The sequence below is a fragment of the Mesoplodon bidens genome (assembly GCF_964165515.1).
Source record: "Mesoplodon bidens genome assembly, chromosome: 3".
NCBI classification, from domain to species: Eukaryota; Metazoa; Chordata; class Mammalia; order Artiodactyla; family Ziphiidae; genus Mesoplodon; species Mesoplodon bidens.
Window position 1 is genome coordinate 174,356,180 of NC_138178.1, and position 11,752 is coordinate 174,367,931.

An 11,752-nucleotide genomic window follows, 5' to 3' on the forward strand; every position below is an offset into this window, starting at 1 on the left:
GAACCTGAGTCACGGGGTCAAGTTCATCGGTGTCACCGGTGGCAGAGCGGGGCTCAGATTCCAGGTCTTCCCCTAATTGTCCCTGGTTGTTTCTCTCTGGCCCACGATGTCCTCATCTGTAACACGGGGGTGGCTCCAGGGGGGCTGGAGCTCTGAGCTGAGCTCAGACATAAAGGCAGCATCATCTGGCACCTCCGCTGGGAACAGTGGGAGCTGGGGGCAGCCCTTCCTGTTCACCCCGTTGCCAGGGTGGAGGTGGGGGCACGGGAGACAGCAGGGGACGCCCTGTCACATGCTTTGCAACCCTGAGGCCCTGGGAGCCAGGGCCCTAACCCCTCAGGATGTCAGAGTGGGGCTAGGGTGTCTGGGAGAACTGAGGTGGGGACTCTTCCACCCCCTTCCCCCTGAACCAGTCACACCCTAGAGATATGCCCCCACCAAAGGTGGGTGCAGCCTCGCCTCCTGCCCGTGGCCGTGTGGTCTGCAGCACCCAGCTGGGCATTGTGCAATCCGGGCAGAGCACGGCAGGGGTCAAGCCAGTGTGTACAGACTTGTCTCCTGTCTCATTTCACAGATGAAGAAACTGAGGCTCGAAGAGTCACAGAGTGAGCCAGGAGAGCACCCGGGCTCTCCTGACCTCGTCCAGTCTTGCCAAGGAGCCCCATTTTCTGGAAATGACAATCTCTGGAGCCAGCCCAGTCCTCCAGTGCCCATTCTGGACTCATTGCCTGGAAATCCCACTCACCACCGCCCCTCTAAATCCTGCCAAAATGGCAACGTAGGTGATAGATAAAAATAGTTCAGGGGCTTCCCTGGTGGCGCAGTGGTTGAGAGTCCGCCTGCCGATGCAGGGAACACGGGTTCGTGCCCTGGTCCGGGAAGATCCCACATGCCGCGGAGCAGCTGGGCCTGCGCGTCCGGAGCCTGTGCTCTGCAACGGGAGAGGCCACAACGGTGAGAGGCCCGCATACCGCAAAAAAAAAAAAAAAGTTCAGGTATCCTTGACCCAACAAGCTCCCCTCTGAGAACGTGCCCACTGAAACACCAAAGACTCCAAAGCGTGATTATTGGGGCACTTTCTGTAACAGACCGGAGTATTACACTTGTCTGTCCAAGTACAATCCAAAGGACATCACTAGCTCAAAGGACATCACTAGCTAGTTGAATCATAAGGGTGATATTTAGAGCATCTGCTGGCTGAAGGCATGGCTCCAGGAGCCTTGTGGCTGCTGACGCTTTAGCCCTCTCAAAGCCATACGGTGGGAAGCAACAGAACTACTCTTTTACAAAGACTGAGGCCCCAGCGGATCACACAGTGAGAAGCTCAGGGTGAAGGCCACGCCCGGGCAGCCTGGCTCAGCCTCCTGTCCACCCAGGCCCTGCGGCCACCCCACGGGCACTGTGTTCATGCAGGAGAAGGAAGTGAGTCCCCAGGTGCCACGGTGGCAAGGCGTCCCAGATGTACTGATAAGGAAAAGAAGCAAGTCGCAAAACGATGGTAAAAAAGAACTTGTATTTGCCTGCATCCTGCTGGGAGGCGGGACCCACGCCTGGGTGGCGGGGCTTTCACTTCTGTGCTGGCTGCATCTCTTTGGTCTGGACTTTTTGTTAATAACTTGTAGTCATTCCTTTTGCTATGAAGTGTAAGAATGCATTGTAGGATGTGTCAAGCTCCTCCATGGCACCTCGGCCAGCAAACAGCCCCGCCATGCCCAGGGGGGTCTCGCTCCCCCGAGCCCCTTGCATTGGCGGCGCCACGGTTGTTTGTGCCATGTCTGTCTCCCCCTAGAGGGTGGCTCGGAACTCCTCACTCGGGCTCTGTAAGGCCGCACGTGGTGGGGCTCTGCCGTTGGTGGAGGAGGCCTACAGCCGACCTTGCTGCTAGTAATAGTAGCCCTTGCCAGTGGGAGGCGTGGCCCCAGCAGCTGCCCATGGGCTCTGTCTCCTGCCATCCATGCAAGACTCAGAGAGGTCACACCACTGTCCGAGTTCACACAGCTGGGAGAGGTGGAGCCAGGGGCCAAGTCTAGGCTGAGGTCTCCCCCAAACCATGTGGGGTTCTCCTGAGCCAAAACCCCTGCCCACCCTGCCACCAGACGGCCTCTTTGCCAACTCCTGTGTCAGGGGTGAGCACATGACCCTGCCCTGGGTTCATCCATCTGTCCGTCCACTATCCATCCATCCAACCATCCCTCATCTATCTACCCATCCACTCGCTTTTCCATCTGTCTGTCCTTCCATCTCTCAATCCTTCTCTTCTTCCGTCTATGCATCCATCCACCTCTCCATCTATCCACCCATCCATTCACGGACTCATTTTTTTTCACGCATTTACTCATCCAGTCTCTCCAGGGTGCTCACCCTGGGCTGGGCGCCGTGGGCTCAGGGACAAATCCAGGACGACCCTGCCTGCCGGAAGCTCACAGCTGGCCGGGGAAACGTTTAGACCTGCACAAAGCAGCCTAAACAGTGAGGTGGCACGTTTTCTGTTTCTGCTGTGGAGAAGGCTAAAGTTGGGGCATGTTTGTTCAGGAGACAAAGGGCAGGTGAAACTTGGCTGCAGTGACCAAGAAAACACACCTGTCTCAAATGCCACCTCTTGGGTTGCCCTTTCTAACACTGTCCCCGCCCCCCCCCCCCGCCCTGTCCCCTCCCTACTCTGACTCTCACTGTCACTTACCGCCCTCTGGCAGACTCTTTATTTTGGTTATTTATTGTGTTGGTTTTCTGTCTCCTCCCCTGGGACGTAAGAGCCAGGAAAGGACCTTTGCCTGTGTTTACTACAGTGGCCCAGTGCCTAGACTGTGGCATGTAGTAGGCATGCAGTGTTTGTTGCCCAGGTGGGGGGCATGGGCGGGGTGGGCTGTTGTCCGGTGGGGGAGACCACAAAGCTGGGGGCTGTGCACATGGGTAGCGGGAATGGATCCGAACGTGAACTTCAGAGGGTTGACCTCAGGACTGGGTGCCTCACAGCATGTGGGGTGCAGGGGGAAGGGTGGCCAGGGCAATTCCTGGGCTCTGGCTCAGGTGCCTGGGGCTGGGTGGCACTTACTCCATTAGACACTGCAGGAAACATGAGACTAGACAGTTCCCTGTTCTTTCAGTTAGACAACATGCCTCAAGCTCCTTCCTCATCCAAGGTACCGGCCTCTCAAGTGTAACATCTGCAGCTGAACCCATGTCCCAAATGGATTTGCCCTGCTCAGAACAGTCCTGTCGTCACCTCCCTCCTTCTAGAACCTACGCTCCTACTAATGCAGCCTTAGCGTTTGGCTGGCCACTCCCACAGGGACACACCCGGGGTTTGCCCTGAGTGCTCACAGACAGAGAGGCAGGTACTGTCCTCATTTCATGGATGCAGAAACGGAGGTACAGAGAGGTCAAGGGCTTGCCCAAGGTCTCAGAGCTGGGATTTGAAGGCAGACAGCCTGGCTCCTAACCAGATGCTAACATGCACCTCTCTAAAGGCCAGGATGGATATCAGGACTGGCCTTGGAAAGGCTGCCTTTTGCCCTTTGTCCTCTGTCGTGGCAGCGGCCACTGCCAACCTGTGTCCCCCCCTTGATCCACAAACAGGGGGGCAGGTGGAGGCGGGGCTCCCCCTCTGTCAGCACCAGTCAGTTCAAGGCCAGCCTGCAGGTCCTTGTGTCAGAGGACAGGGAACGGGCGGACACATGGCCCCTGCCCCAGGGCCGCCTGGACAGCGCTGCCCAGACACTGCCATGTCAACACCTCTCCCCACCGGGTGTGACCCTGGGCAAGTGCACAGCCTCCCTGAGCCTCAGTGTCCTTGAAGGGCTGTGTGGGGTCACATGGGGGTGTGTTGAGCACACCACTGGGTTGATGGCCATGAGAGCAGGGCTCACGGGCATCAGGGCCTGGCCCTTGGCATCAGAGAGGGGCTGGCTGTGCAAGTATCCCGCGATCAACTCTGGCCCTGCTGCTTGCATGGCCCTGCACGAGTCCCTTTTCCGGGCCTCAGTGGCTCCATCTGTAAAATGGGACCATCAGCCCTGCCTCCCTCCCGGGGCTGTGACGAGGACCCCCTGAGCTGGTGAAGGAGGAGTGCTTGGTTAACTAAAGCGGGTGCGACTGCCGGGGGGGAGGGTCACCGTTCTTTACAGTGGTTTCCAGTGCCCAGCAGACAGAAGTGGCCTCTTATTGGAGCGGCTTCCCCTCCAGGAGTGCCCCGGTTTGGTTAGAGGCCAATCAGCAGCCCCTGCCCCCGTCCTTTTGTTCAGTGAGCCCTGCTCAGAGCTGGGTCCGTGTTGGGTGCTGGGGACTCAGAACGGAGGCAGACCTGGCTGGGGCCCTGGGCGCAGGGAGAGAGGTGTGTAAGCGGCAGGGCGAGTGTGGGCCCAGGGTGGTGTGAAGGGTGTGGAGCAGAGGGCGGGCCGCCCGTGACCTCTGTTGGGGCTGCTCACAGAAGGGCTCTGGCCAGCCTCCTGGACGCTTAGTCATCGGTGGCCTGTCGCCCCCAGCTCCCTCCCTGCTAACTGGAGCTCCCTGGGGACGGGGACGGGGTCTCATTTGCCTCGGTGCAGCCTCAACTCAGATAGTGTTCGTTGAATGAATCAGCGAGGGAGCTTTGAGGGTTCCCTGGACAGGAGCAATTCCAGGGGAGCCGAGGAGGCCCCAGGACACGGATAAAGTCTGAGCTTGGGCTGGGAGGGTTGGGGGCATCACAGCCTCCCCAGGAGCTGTCTGGACGTGGCCTGGGGCCAGGCCTGCAGGCGGTGCAGACAGGGATCTTGCTTCCTGAGCTTTAGCCTCCGGTGGCCTCTCACACACTTCCCGACACCTGGGTCCTGAGCACACTGGAACAGTGGGGTAGTGGGGAGGGAGTCCAGGTGGGCACTGACCCGCCTGCTGCCCAGCACGGCCTCTGCCTTCGGAGCCACTGGTCAGCAGGCTCCGCCCCCCACCGCAGGTATAAGGTCTGAGAGGAGCCAGCGGGGAGCTGTTGAGGCCACCCTGGTGGTGGCACCGGACCTCTCTCAGGCACGCTGACCGCAGGGCCTTCCCCACCAGCCACACTGTCCATGGAGTTTGCTGCTGGAGCCATCGGAGGTAACAGTGGGGACAGAGGGGTCTCGGGGGGGGACCGCTGCTCCTGGGGCCAGCAGGAGGGGCTGGAGGGGGTGCTCTGCCCGGGCAGCAGTGGGGTTTGAAGCCCCCCAGAAGTGGCCGGCACCTGGTGTGGGCCACAGGTGCTGGGAGGAGAGAGCAGTTTTCCCGGAGGCTCGGGGCAGGTGACACAGGGCCCAGGAGGAGCTTTGGGGGGGCCGGCGGGGGGGGGAGTCTGCACTGGCCTGGGGGGCTCAGCCTGGGAGGCTGAGGGGCTGCTGGGTGGGAGCAGAGGGTGGTCTCTGCCTGGCCAGGGAGAGCCTGGGAGCTGTAAGCATGGAGCGGGATGGCGGAGTCATGGGAGGGGAGGGGAGGCTCCAGGAGAGGGTGGACAGTCAGGACAGACGGGGCCTGGGTCCTGCCACACTGACTGCAAGGGTGGGCGCGGAAAGGGAGGGTCCCAGCCGAGCCCGGCACCCCCCTCCGCTGGCTGTGTGCACACGCAGAGCCAATCCCAGCCTTGTTGACCCCCCAGACCGTTTTCACTTTTGCGGAAAGGGCTATTGTGAAAGCCTGATCCAGAGATAGCTGGCCCATCGGGAACGGGCTCCTACCAGCATCGATCACACACAGGCTATTTTGGGTGAGGCATCCTTGGCCTTGCTCCTCTTGTGAAACAGCAGCGGCTGCCCGTCAATACTTCTGGGAATGGGGTGGGGTGTTCTCTTCAGAAGGGGAGGGCAGTGCCGAGCCAGGAAAGACCAGGGCCCTGGCCTCATCAGTGGGTTTCCTGAGGTCCCGCTGTGGGCTGGGCCTGAGGCCAGCTGCTTCCCTGGACATTAGCCCCCTAAGGAGGAGGCTCAGAGAAGGGGCTTGACTTGCCCAAGATCACACGGCAGGAAGGGCTCCCGAGTCCTGCATCTTTTCTCCAGAGCCCAGGGGAGGCCTAGGTGGCAAGGGCTCCTGCTCTGTGCCTGGCTCAGGGTCATGGGGATCAGACCTGGGCCTTTTCCTTGAGGAACTCTAGTTCTGGAGTCAGAGACGGCAGGCGGTGGGACAGCAGCAAAGCCATGTGACAGGGGCTGTGACTAACGTGTTTCCGGCACAGAGGCAGCCCAGAGTATAGGGGTCAGGGAGGGCTCCTGAGAGGAGGTGATGCTATGGCAGGGCTTTGATGGATGAGTAGGAGTTTGGTGAGGTATATGTAAGGGTCCAGGAGGGGTAATTCTACCCAAGTCAGTCAGTCAGTCTCTTGCTTCACTCTCTTTGTTCCTTCACTCATTCATTCATTCACTTTATTCTTTCATTCGTGCATATTTAGCGAGTCCTGGGATACACAGTAAATAGGGCACAGCCCCCACATACCTTATTGTCCTCAGATGGCCCTCACCCCACCCCCCACCCCCCAGGGATGAAATCCCAGGGACCTGCCCGCTCGCTCTCTGTCTTTCTCATGGCAGTGCTGGGGGCTTGGACGTTGAGCCCTGGTGTCAGGAGAGGAGAAGGAGATAGGCGGGTGGCACCTGGCCCTCTTTGCAGGAGGCGGAGGGCCCTGGTCCAGGAAGCCTTGAGTCCTGCTCTGTCCCAAGCAAACTTGTGCTTCCAGGCTGTCCCTCACAGAGGCCTGGGGTGACCCGGGCTTCCCCAGCCCCCAGCCTCTGCTTGGGCTGTGTCCCCCTGCCATCACCCCCAGAGCTGTGAGGTGAAGCTGCCTCCTGGCTTGCAGACAAACCCTTCACAGACTGAGGCTTGAGGGCGAGCTCAGCCTGGCTTGGAGGCAGGGCCCAGCCAATTTTGGACCAAGTCTCCCAAAACACGCCGCCAGAGGGGAGGCCAAGGAGTGTCCTTGGCTTTCAGAACAAGGCTCCAGTGGGCCAAGACTCGGGAAGGAGAAACCACTAGCAGCCTGGCAGACATCACTTTACCTCTCTTGAGCCTCAGTTTCCTCATCTGTAAAATGGGGGTCACTCTCCCTCACTGATGAGACCCGGTGTGGAAGAGAAGAGCCAGGTGTGGCCTTTCTCAGCGGGAGCACCATCAGGGTTCACCCTCCCCCTCTCCCTGGGACGGCTCAGGCTCCTGCTTTTCTCACCGGTTCCTCTGGTATTCTTCCAGGCGTCTGCGGTGTTGCTGTGGGCTACCCCCTGGACACGGTGAAGGTGCGGTCACCACCAGGCCCCTGCCACCCACCCCAAGGCCCCTGCCTGGGCTTAAGCCCCCCATTCATGGCCAGAAGACCTTTCTAGCCTGCTATTCAGAGCGTCGCCCCAGGGTCCTCGGGACTGTAGTGCCCCTTTCTCCCCCCGGGCCTCAAATTTCTCATCTTAAATGGGGCTCACTGTCCCTGCTCTGCCCACAGTCAGCAAGGCTGCGACAATCAGGTGTTGGCTCTTTCCCTCCCCCAGGGCCTGCCGACCTTGCCCCTGGCCTGGAGCCACCCCTTCCTGAAGCCCACTTCTCCCACAGGTCAGGATCCAGACAGAGCCCAAGTACACGGGCATCTGGCACTGCATCCGGGATACGTATCGCCGAGAGCGGGTAGGCCTGGGGAGAGGGTCACGGCAGCGGGATGTTGGGGCCTCGGACCCCAGGGCTGCCACTCACCAACCAGCCTGGCAATACTGAGCTCCTCTCTAAGCCTCAGCTCTCTCAACTTCCAAATGGGAAAAGTTGTACCAACCTCCTGGATTCCTCTGAGAACAAGAGCCGGGGTGTCTGGCACACAGGAGGTGCTCAGAATGAGGTCCTGCCTCCAGAAGAGGGCCTAGAGGGGACATCTGGGGACTTGGAAGGTCTGGGGAGGAACCTGTTTGCATTTCTGTCCCCTCCAGCATGGGCACCCCTTGAAAGAATGCTGGGTGGAGTCATCAGGGGTCCCAGGGTCCAGCTCGGAGCCCCGTCCAGAGGAGGGTCTCAGGGACACTTACCAAAGTGAACTTGGGAATCAGTGCCGACCAGGGGTGAGCAAAAGAGAAACAGCAACGACCAAGCTGCTAGTTCGACATCACCGTCATCAAACAGCTGCCCTAGGTCAGGCCTGGACCCCGGCCCTTCAATCCCTCAGCACTACCTCACGAGTCGGGGGTTACATCCCCATTTTACAGCCGAGGAAACTGAGGCCCGAGGCAGTCTACGTGACTTGCCTGAGGGAGGACGGGGCAGGGGCTCAGGACCCCCGCGGGCAGCCACTCCTCCCAGCTGGGCCTCTGGCCTGACTCGAGCCCTCGGGCGCCCTCCACCTGCCGCCAGGTGTGGGGCTTCTACAGGGGCCTCTCGCTGCCCGTGTGCACCGTGTCCCTGGTCTCGTCCGTGTCTTTCGGCACCTATCGCCACTGCCTCGCACACATCTGCTGGTTCCGGTATGGCAGCGCCGACGCCAAGCCCGCCAAGACAGACATCACGCTCTCGGGATTCGCCTCCGGCCTTGTCCGCGTGAGTAGGGCGGGGTGACGGGGTCCCGGGACCGCAGGGTTGGGGAGAGGCTGGACGGAGCCTGGGGGACTGTGGCTGAGGACACAGCTGACTCGGTAACTGAGGGCAGGCTAGGGAGCCTCTCTGAGCTTCTCTCTTCATCTGTAAGAGGCGTGGTGAGGTCACGCGTGTGAAGCCCCCAGCATGGGGTCTGACAGGTATGAGCGACCACGACATGCAACCAATGTTATTAGTAAAATTATCCTGTTATCTATTAACGTTATCAATGCTTACATTAAGTGTTACATTATTCTTACACTAAACACTTACATTAATTAAATAATACATTAATATGTCATTAACAGATTAATGATGAGATTAAGCGCTTTCCTGAACTGGAGTCACGTTTACCTGACACCTACTGTGTGTCAGGCCGCTCTGCCAGCAGAGAGTCTGTAGCTAAAGGAAGCACTGGCTCTGGCTGGGTGGGCGCAGCCGGCTTTGAACCCCGCTCCACCATGGCCCGTGGGCCAGCCCGGAGCTTCCTGGGGCTCAGGCTCCCTGGCGGCCACCACGGGCCCAGAGGTGGAGGGAGGCCAGGGGCAGGGAGTGTGGGTAGCGGGCAGCGCTGCCTCCTCATCCCTGTCGGCCCCACCCCCGCTCCAGGTGTTCCTGACCTCGCCCACCGAGGTGGCCAAGGTCCGCCTGCAGACGCAGACGCAGACGCAGATGCAGATGCAGCAGCGGCGCCCCTCGGCCTCGGGGCCCTCGGCTGCGCCCCCCACGTGCCCCGCAGCCCCTGTGGGTCGGGCGCCAGGGCCCAAGTACCGCGGGCCGCTGCACTGCCTGGCCTCGGTGGCCCGGGAGGAGGGGCTGCGCGGCCTCTACAAGGGCAGCTCGGCCCTGCTCTTCCGGGACGGTCACTCCTTTGCCACCTACTTCCTCTCGTACGCCGTGCTCTGTGAGCAGCTGACTCCCGCTGGCCGCAGCCGGCCAGGTGAGCAGGGGGCCGGGGGCGGTGCTGGTGGTGAGGATCAGCCTGGCGCGAGTTGACGTGGGCGGAGGAGGCGGGCTGTCACACGCCTGCCAGGTGGGAAGCTCGTTGCCCTCAACATGAGAGTCAGGACAGGCCTGCTCTGGGTGGCCCTGTACAGGTCACGTCGGTGGCGAGAGCCCAGGGCTCCCTCATGGCCAGGCCCCGCCCTGGGTGCCCACCAGCTCTCCTCAGGGGCCCCAGTGCAGCTTCCAACCAACGTGCCCGTGGGGCCCTCCCCGCAGATGTCTTGGGTGTGCTGGTGGCCGGTGGCTGTGCAGGGGTGCTGGCCTGGGCCGTGGCCACCCCCATGGACGTGATCAAGTCGCGCCTGCAGGCGGATGGGCAGGGCCAGCGCCGCTACCGGGGCCTCCTGCACTGCGTGGGGACCAGCGTCCGGGAGGAGGGGCCGAGGGTGCTCTTCAAGGGGCTGTCGCTCAACTGCTGTCGTGCCTTCCCCGTCAACATGGTGGTCTTTGTCACCTACGAGGCCGTGCTGAGGCTCATGCGGGGCCTGCTCTCATAGCTGGCGCCCATCCCCAGGGGCCAACCCGCCAGCAGATGCCAGAGCCCGCAGGGGCTGGAGGAGGCGGAGGGGAGTGTCGGGGTCTGGGCCCCAGGGGGCCATCCCCTCGACTGACCACGAGGAGGTCAAGGGGCCCAGGGTTGGCCTGAGGGTCACAGGAGCCAGGGAGAAGCGGGCCTCTGGGATGAGGATGCGGTCGCCTGGAGCCGTCTGTGCATTTGGTCAGTGGCTCATGCCGGCTCCTCTCCCACCTCTCCCCGCCGCCCCACGTCTTCAGAGCGCCCGTGTCCCCTCGGCTCCCCGTCCTTCTCTCCCCGCCCAGCTCTCCCTGCTGGGCAGTGTGCTCTTCATTCCTGGTCCTCAGACGCAGCCAACTGGTCTCCCCATCAGACGGAAGCCGGGCGCAGCCGTCTGGCACCCGGCACGCTCGGTCCCCACACCAGGAGGCTCAGGGAGGTGTCGCCCAGTCCTGCTCACCCACCCTCGCTCCGCCTGCGGACCCGAGGCTCAGCGGCGAGCTGCTGCCAATAAAACGTTTCTCGGGCAGTTCAGTGGTGTTGCTCTGTGGTCTGTGGGGCTGGTGACGGGGTCCCCATCTGCTGCTTGTCCTCAAAGGCCAAGCCCTCCAAACCTGTGTGACCAGGGCTCCCAGGGCACTGACGGCATGCGGAGGCCCCGCCAGCTCTCCGGCCGGCCTGGCTCCCTCAGCCTTCGGAGCCGGGGGCCACGCCTGGGCGCTGAGCCTGCCCCAGGGGGCCGTTCAGCCTTCAGCATGACGCCTGCTCTCCTCACCACCCCCACCCCAGACCCACCCCCTTTCTGAGTGAAACTGATCTCCAGCCAGTTCCAGACGCCAGGATGTGAGCTGCCTTTCCACGGGGCCTGGAGGAGGGAGGCTCCGTGTATCCTCAACACCGCTGGGTCCGTACATAGGTTATCACAATGGCTCAGAGAGGACCAGGCCTACCCAAGGCCACCCAGCAGGGAGAATGGGGGTCTCACGCCTGCACTTCTGAGGCCCCAGCCCTCCCTCTGGCACCACGTGGCTTCCAGTGACGGTCCAACACGAACCTTCCGGGTGCCCACCACAGCAGCCCTCTGGTAAAGCCAGACAGCACCTGTGTCGACTCAGCACTCACTCAGACACTAGCCTTGACCGTGACTTTGGACTGAAGTCCAGTGTTCACTGGTCCACCTCCAGTGTTCTGGCTGAACAGAACTCTTTCCTGTTCCCAGAACACGTGGGTGGACCCTCTCCTTCGGCCTCTCCTGTTGCACGGACCCAAGCATTTGCTTACACCCTGCGCTCTCTGCCAGGGACGCCTTTCCCTCCTCTCGGCCTGGCTAACTCCAGGCATCACTGATCCCAGACGTCACCTCCCCCAGGAAGCTTGGCTGCTTGTAGGTGCCTCCTGATCTGCTCCGTGGGGCCTGGCTCATCGTCTGGTCACTTACCCACCTCCTGCCCCCCTCCCCGCCCCCGCCGCCCCGAGACGATAAGCCGCGCACAGGCTGCACATGCCTGATGTCAGGGCCTGGCATGCAGCAGGTGCTCAGGGAGTGTGGAATGCATGAATGCATGAGTGAGTGAACGAAGCCCCGCAGTGGATTCCTGCAAGTTCATCGGGCTTGCGGTTCAAGATGCTGAGAAGCTTTGGCCAGTGCTGGGAGAAGGGCGTCTCCTAACGAAAGGTTTCAATATTCGTCAAACCCTG

At 61.4% G+C, this 11,752-nt stretch overlaps 1 protein-coding gene across 2 annotated transcripts; it reads left to right on the forward strand.

The window, feature by feature from the left end:
• The first annotated feature begins 4,921 nt into the window (after nt 1–4,921).
• Nucleotides 4,922–11,510, forward strand: SLC25A47 (solute carrier family 25 member 47). 2 transcript variants are annotated; one of them, XM_081228182.1, is made up of 6 exons: nt 4,922–5,070; nt 7,183–7,226; nt 7,534–7,605; nt 8,317–8,499; nt 9,145–9,475; nt 9,633–11,510. In XM_081228182.1, exons 1-6 carry the CDS (start codon nt 5,043–5,045, stop codon nt 10,184–10,186), a joined length of 1,212 nt encoding a protein of 403 aa, XP_081084308.1. In that variant the 5' UTR covers nt 4,922–5,042; the 3' UTR covers nt 10,187–11,510. The 2 variants fall into 2 exon arrangements, with proteins under 2 accessions (XP_081084308.1, XP_081084309.1); XM_081228183.1 differs by having other exon boundaries at nt 9,757–10,138.
• Nucleotides 11,511–11,752: the final 242 nt, after the last annotated feature.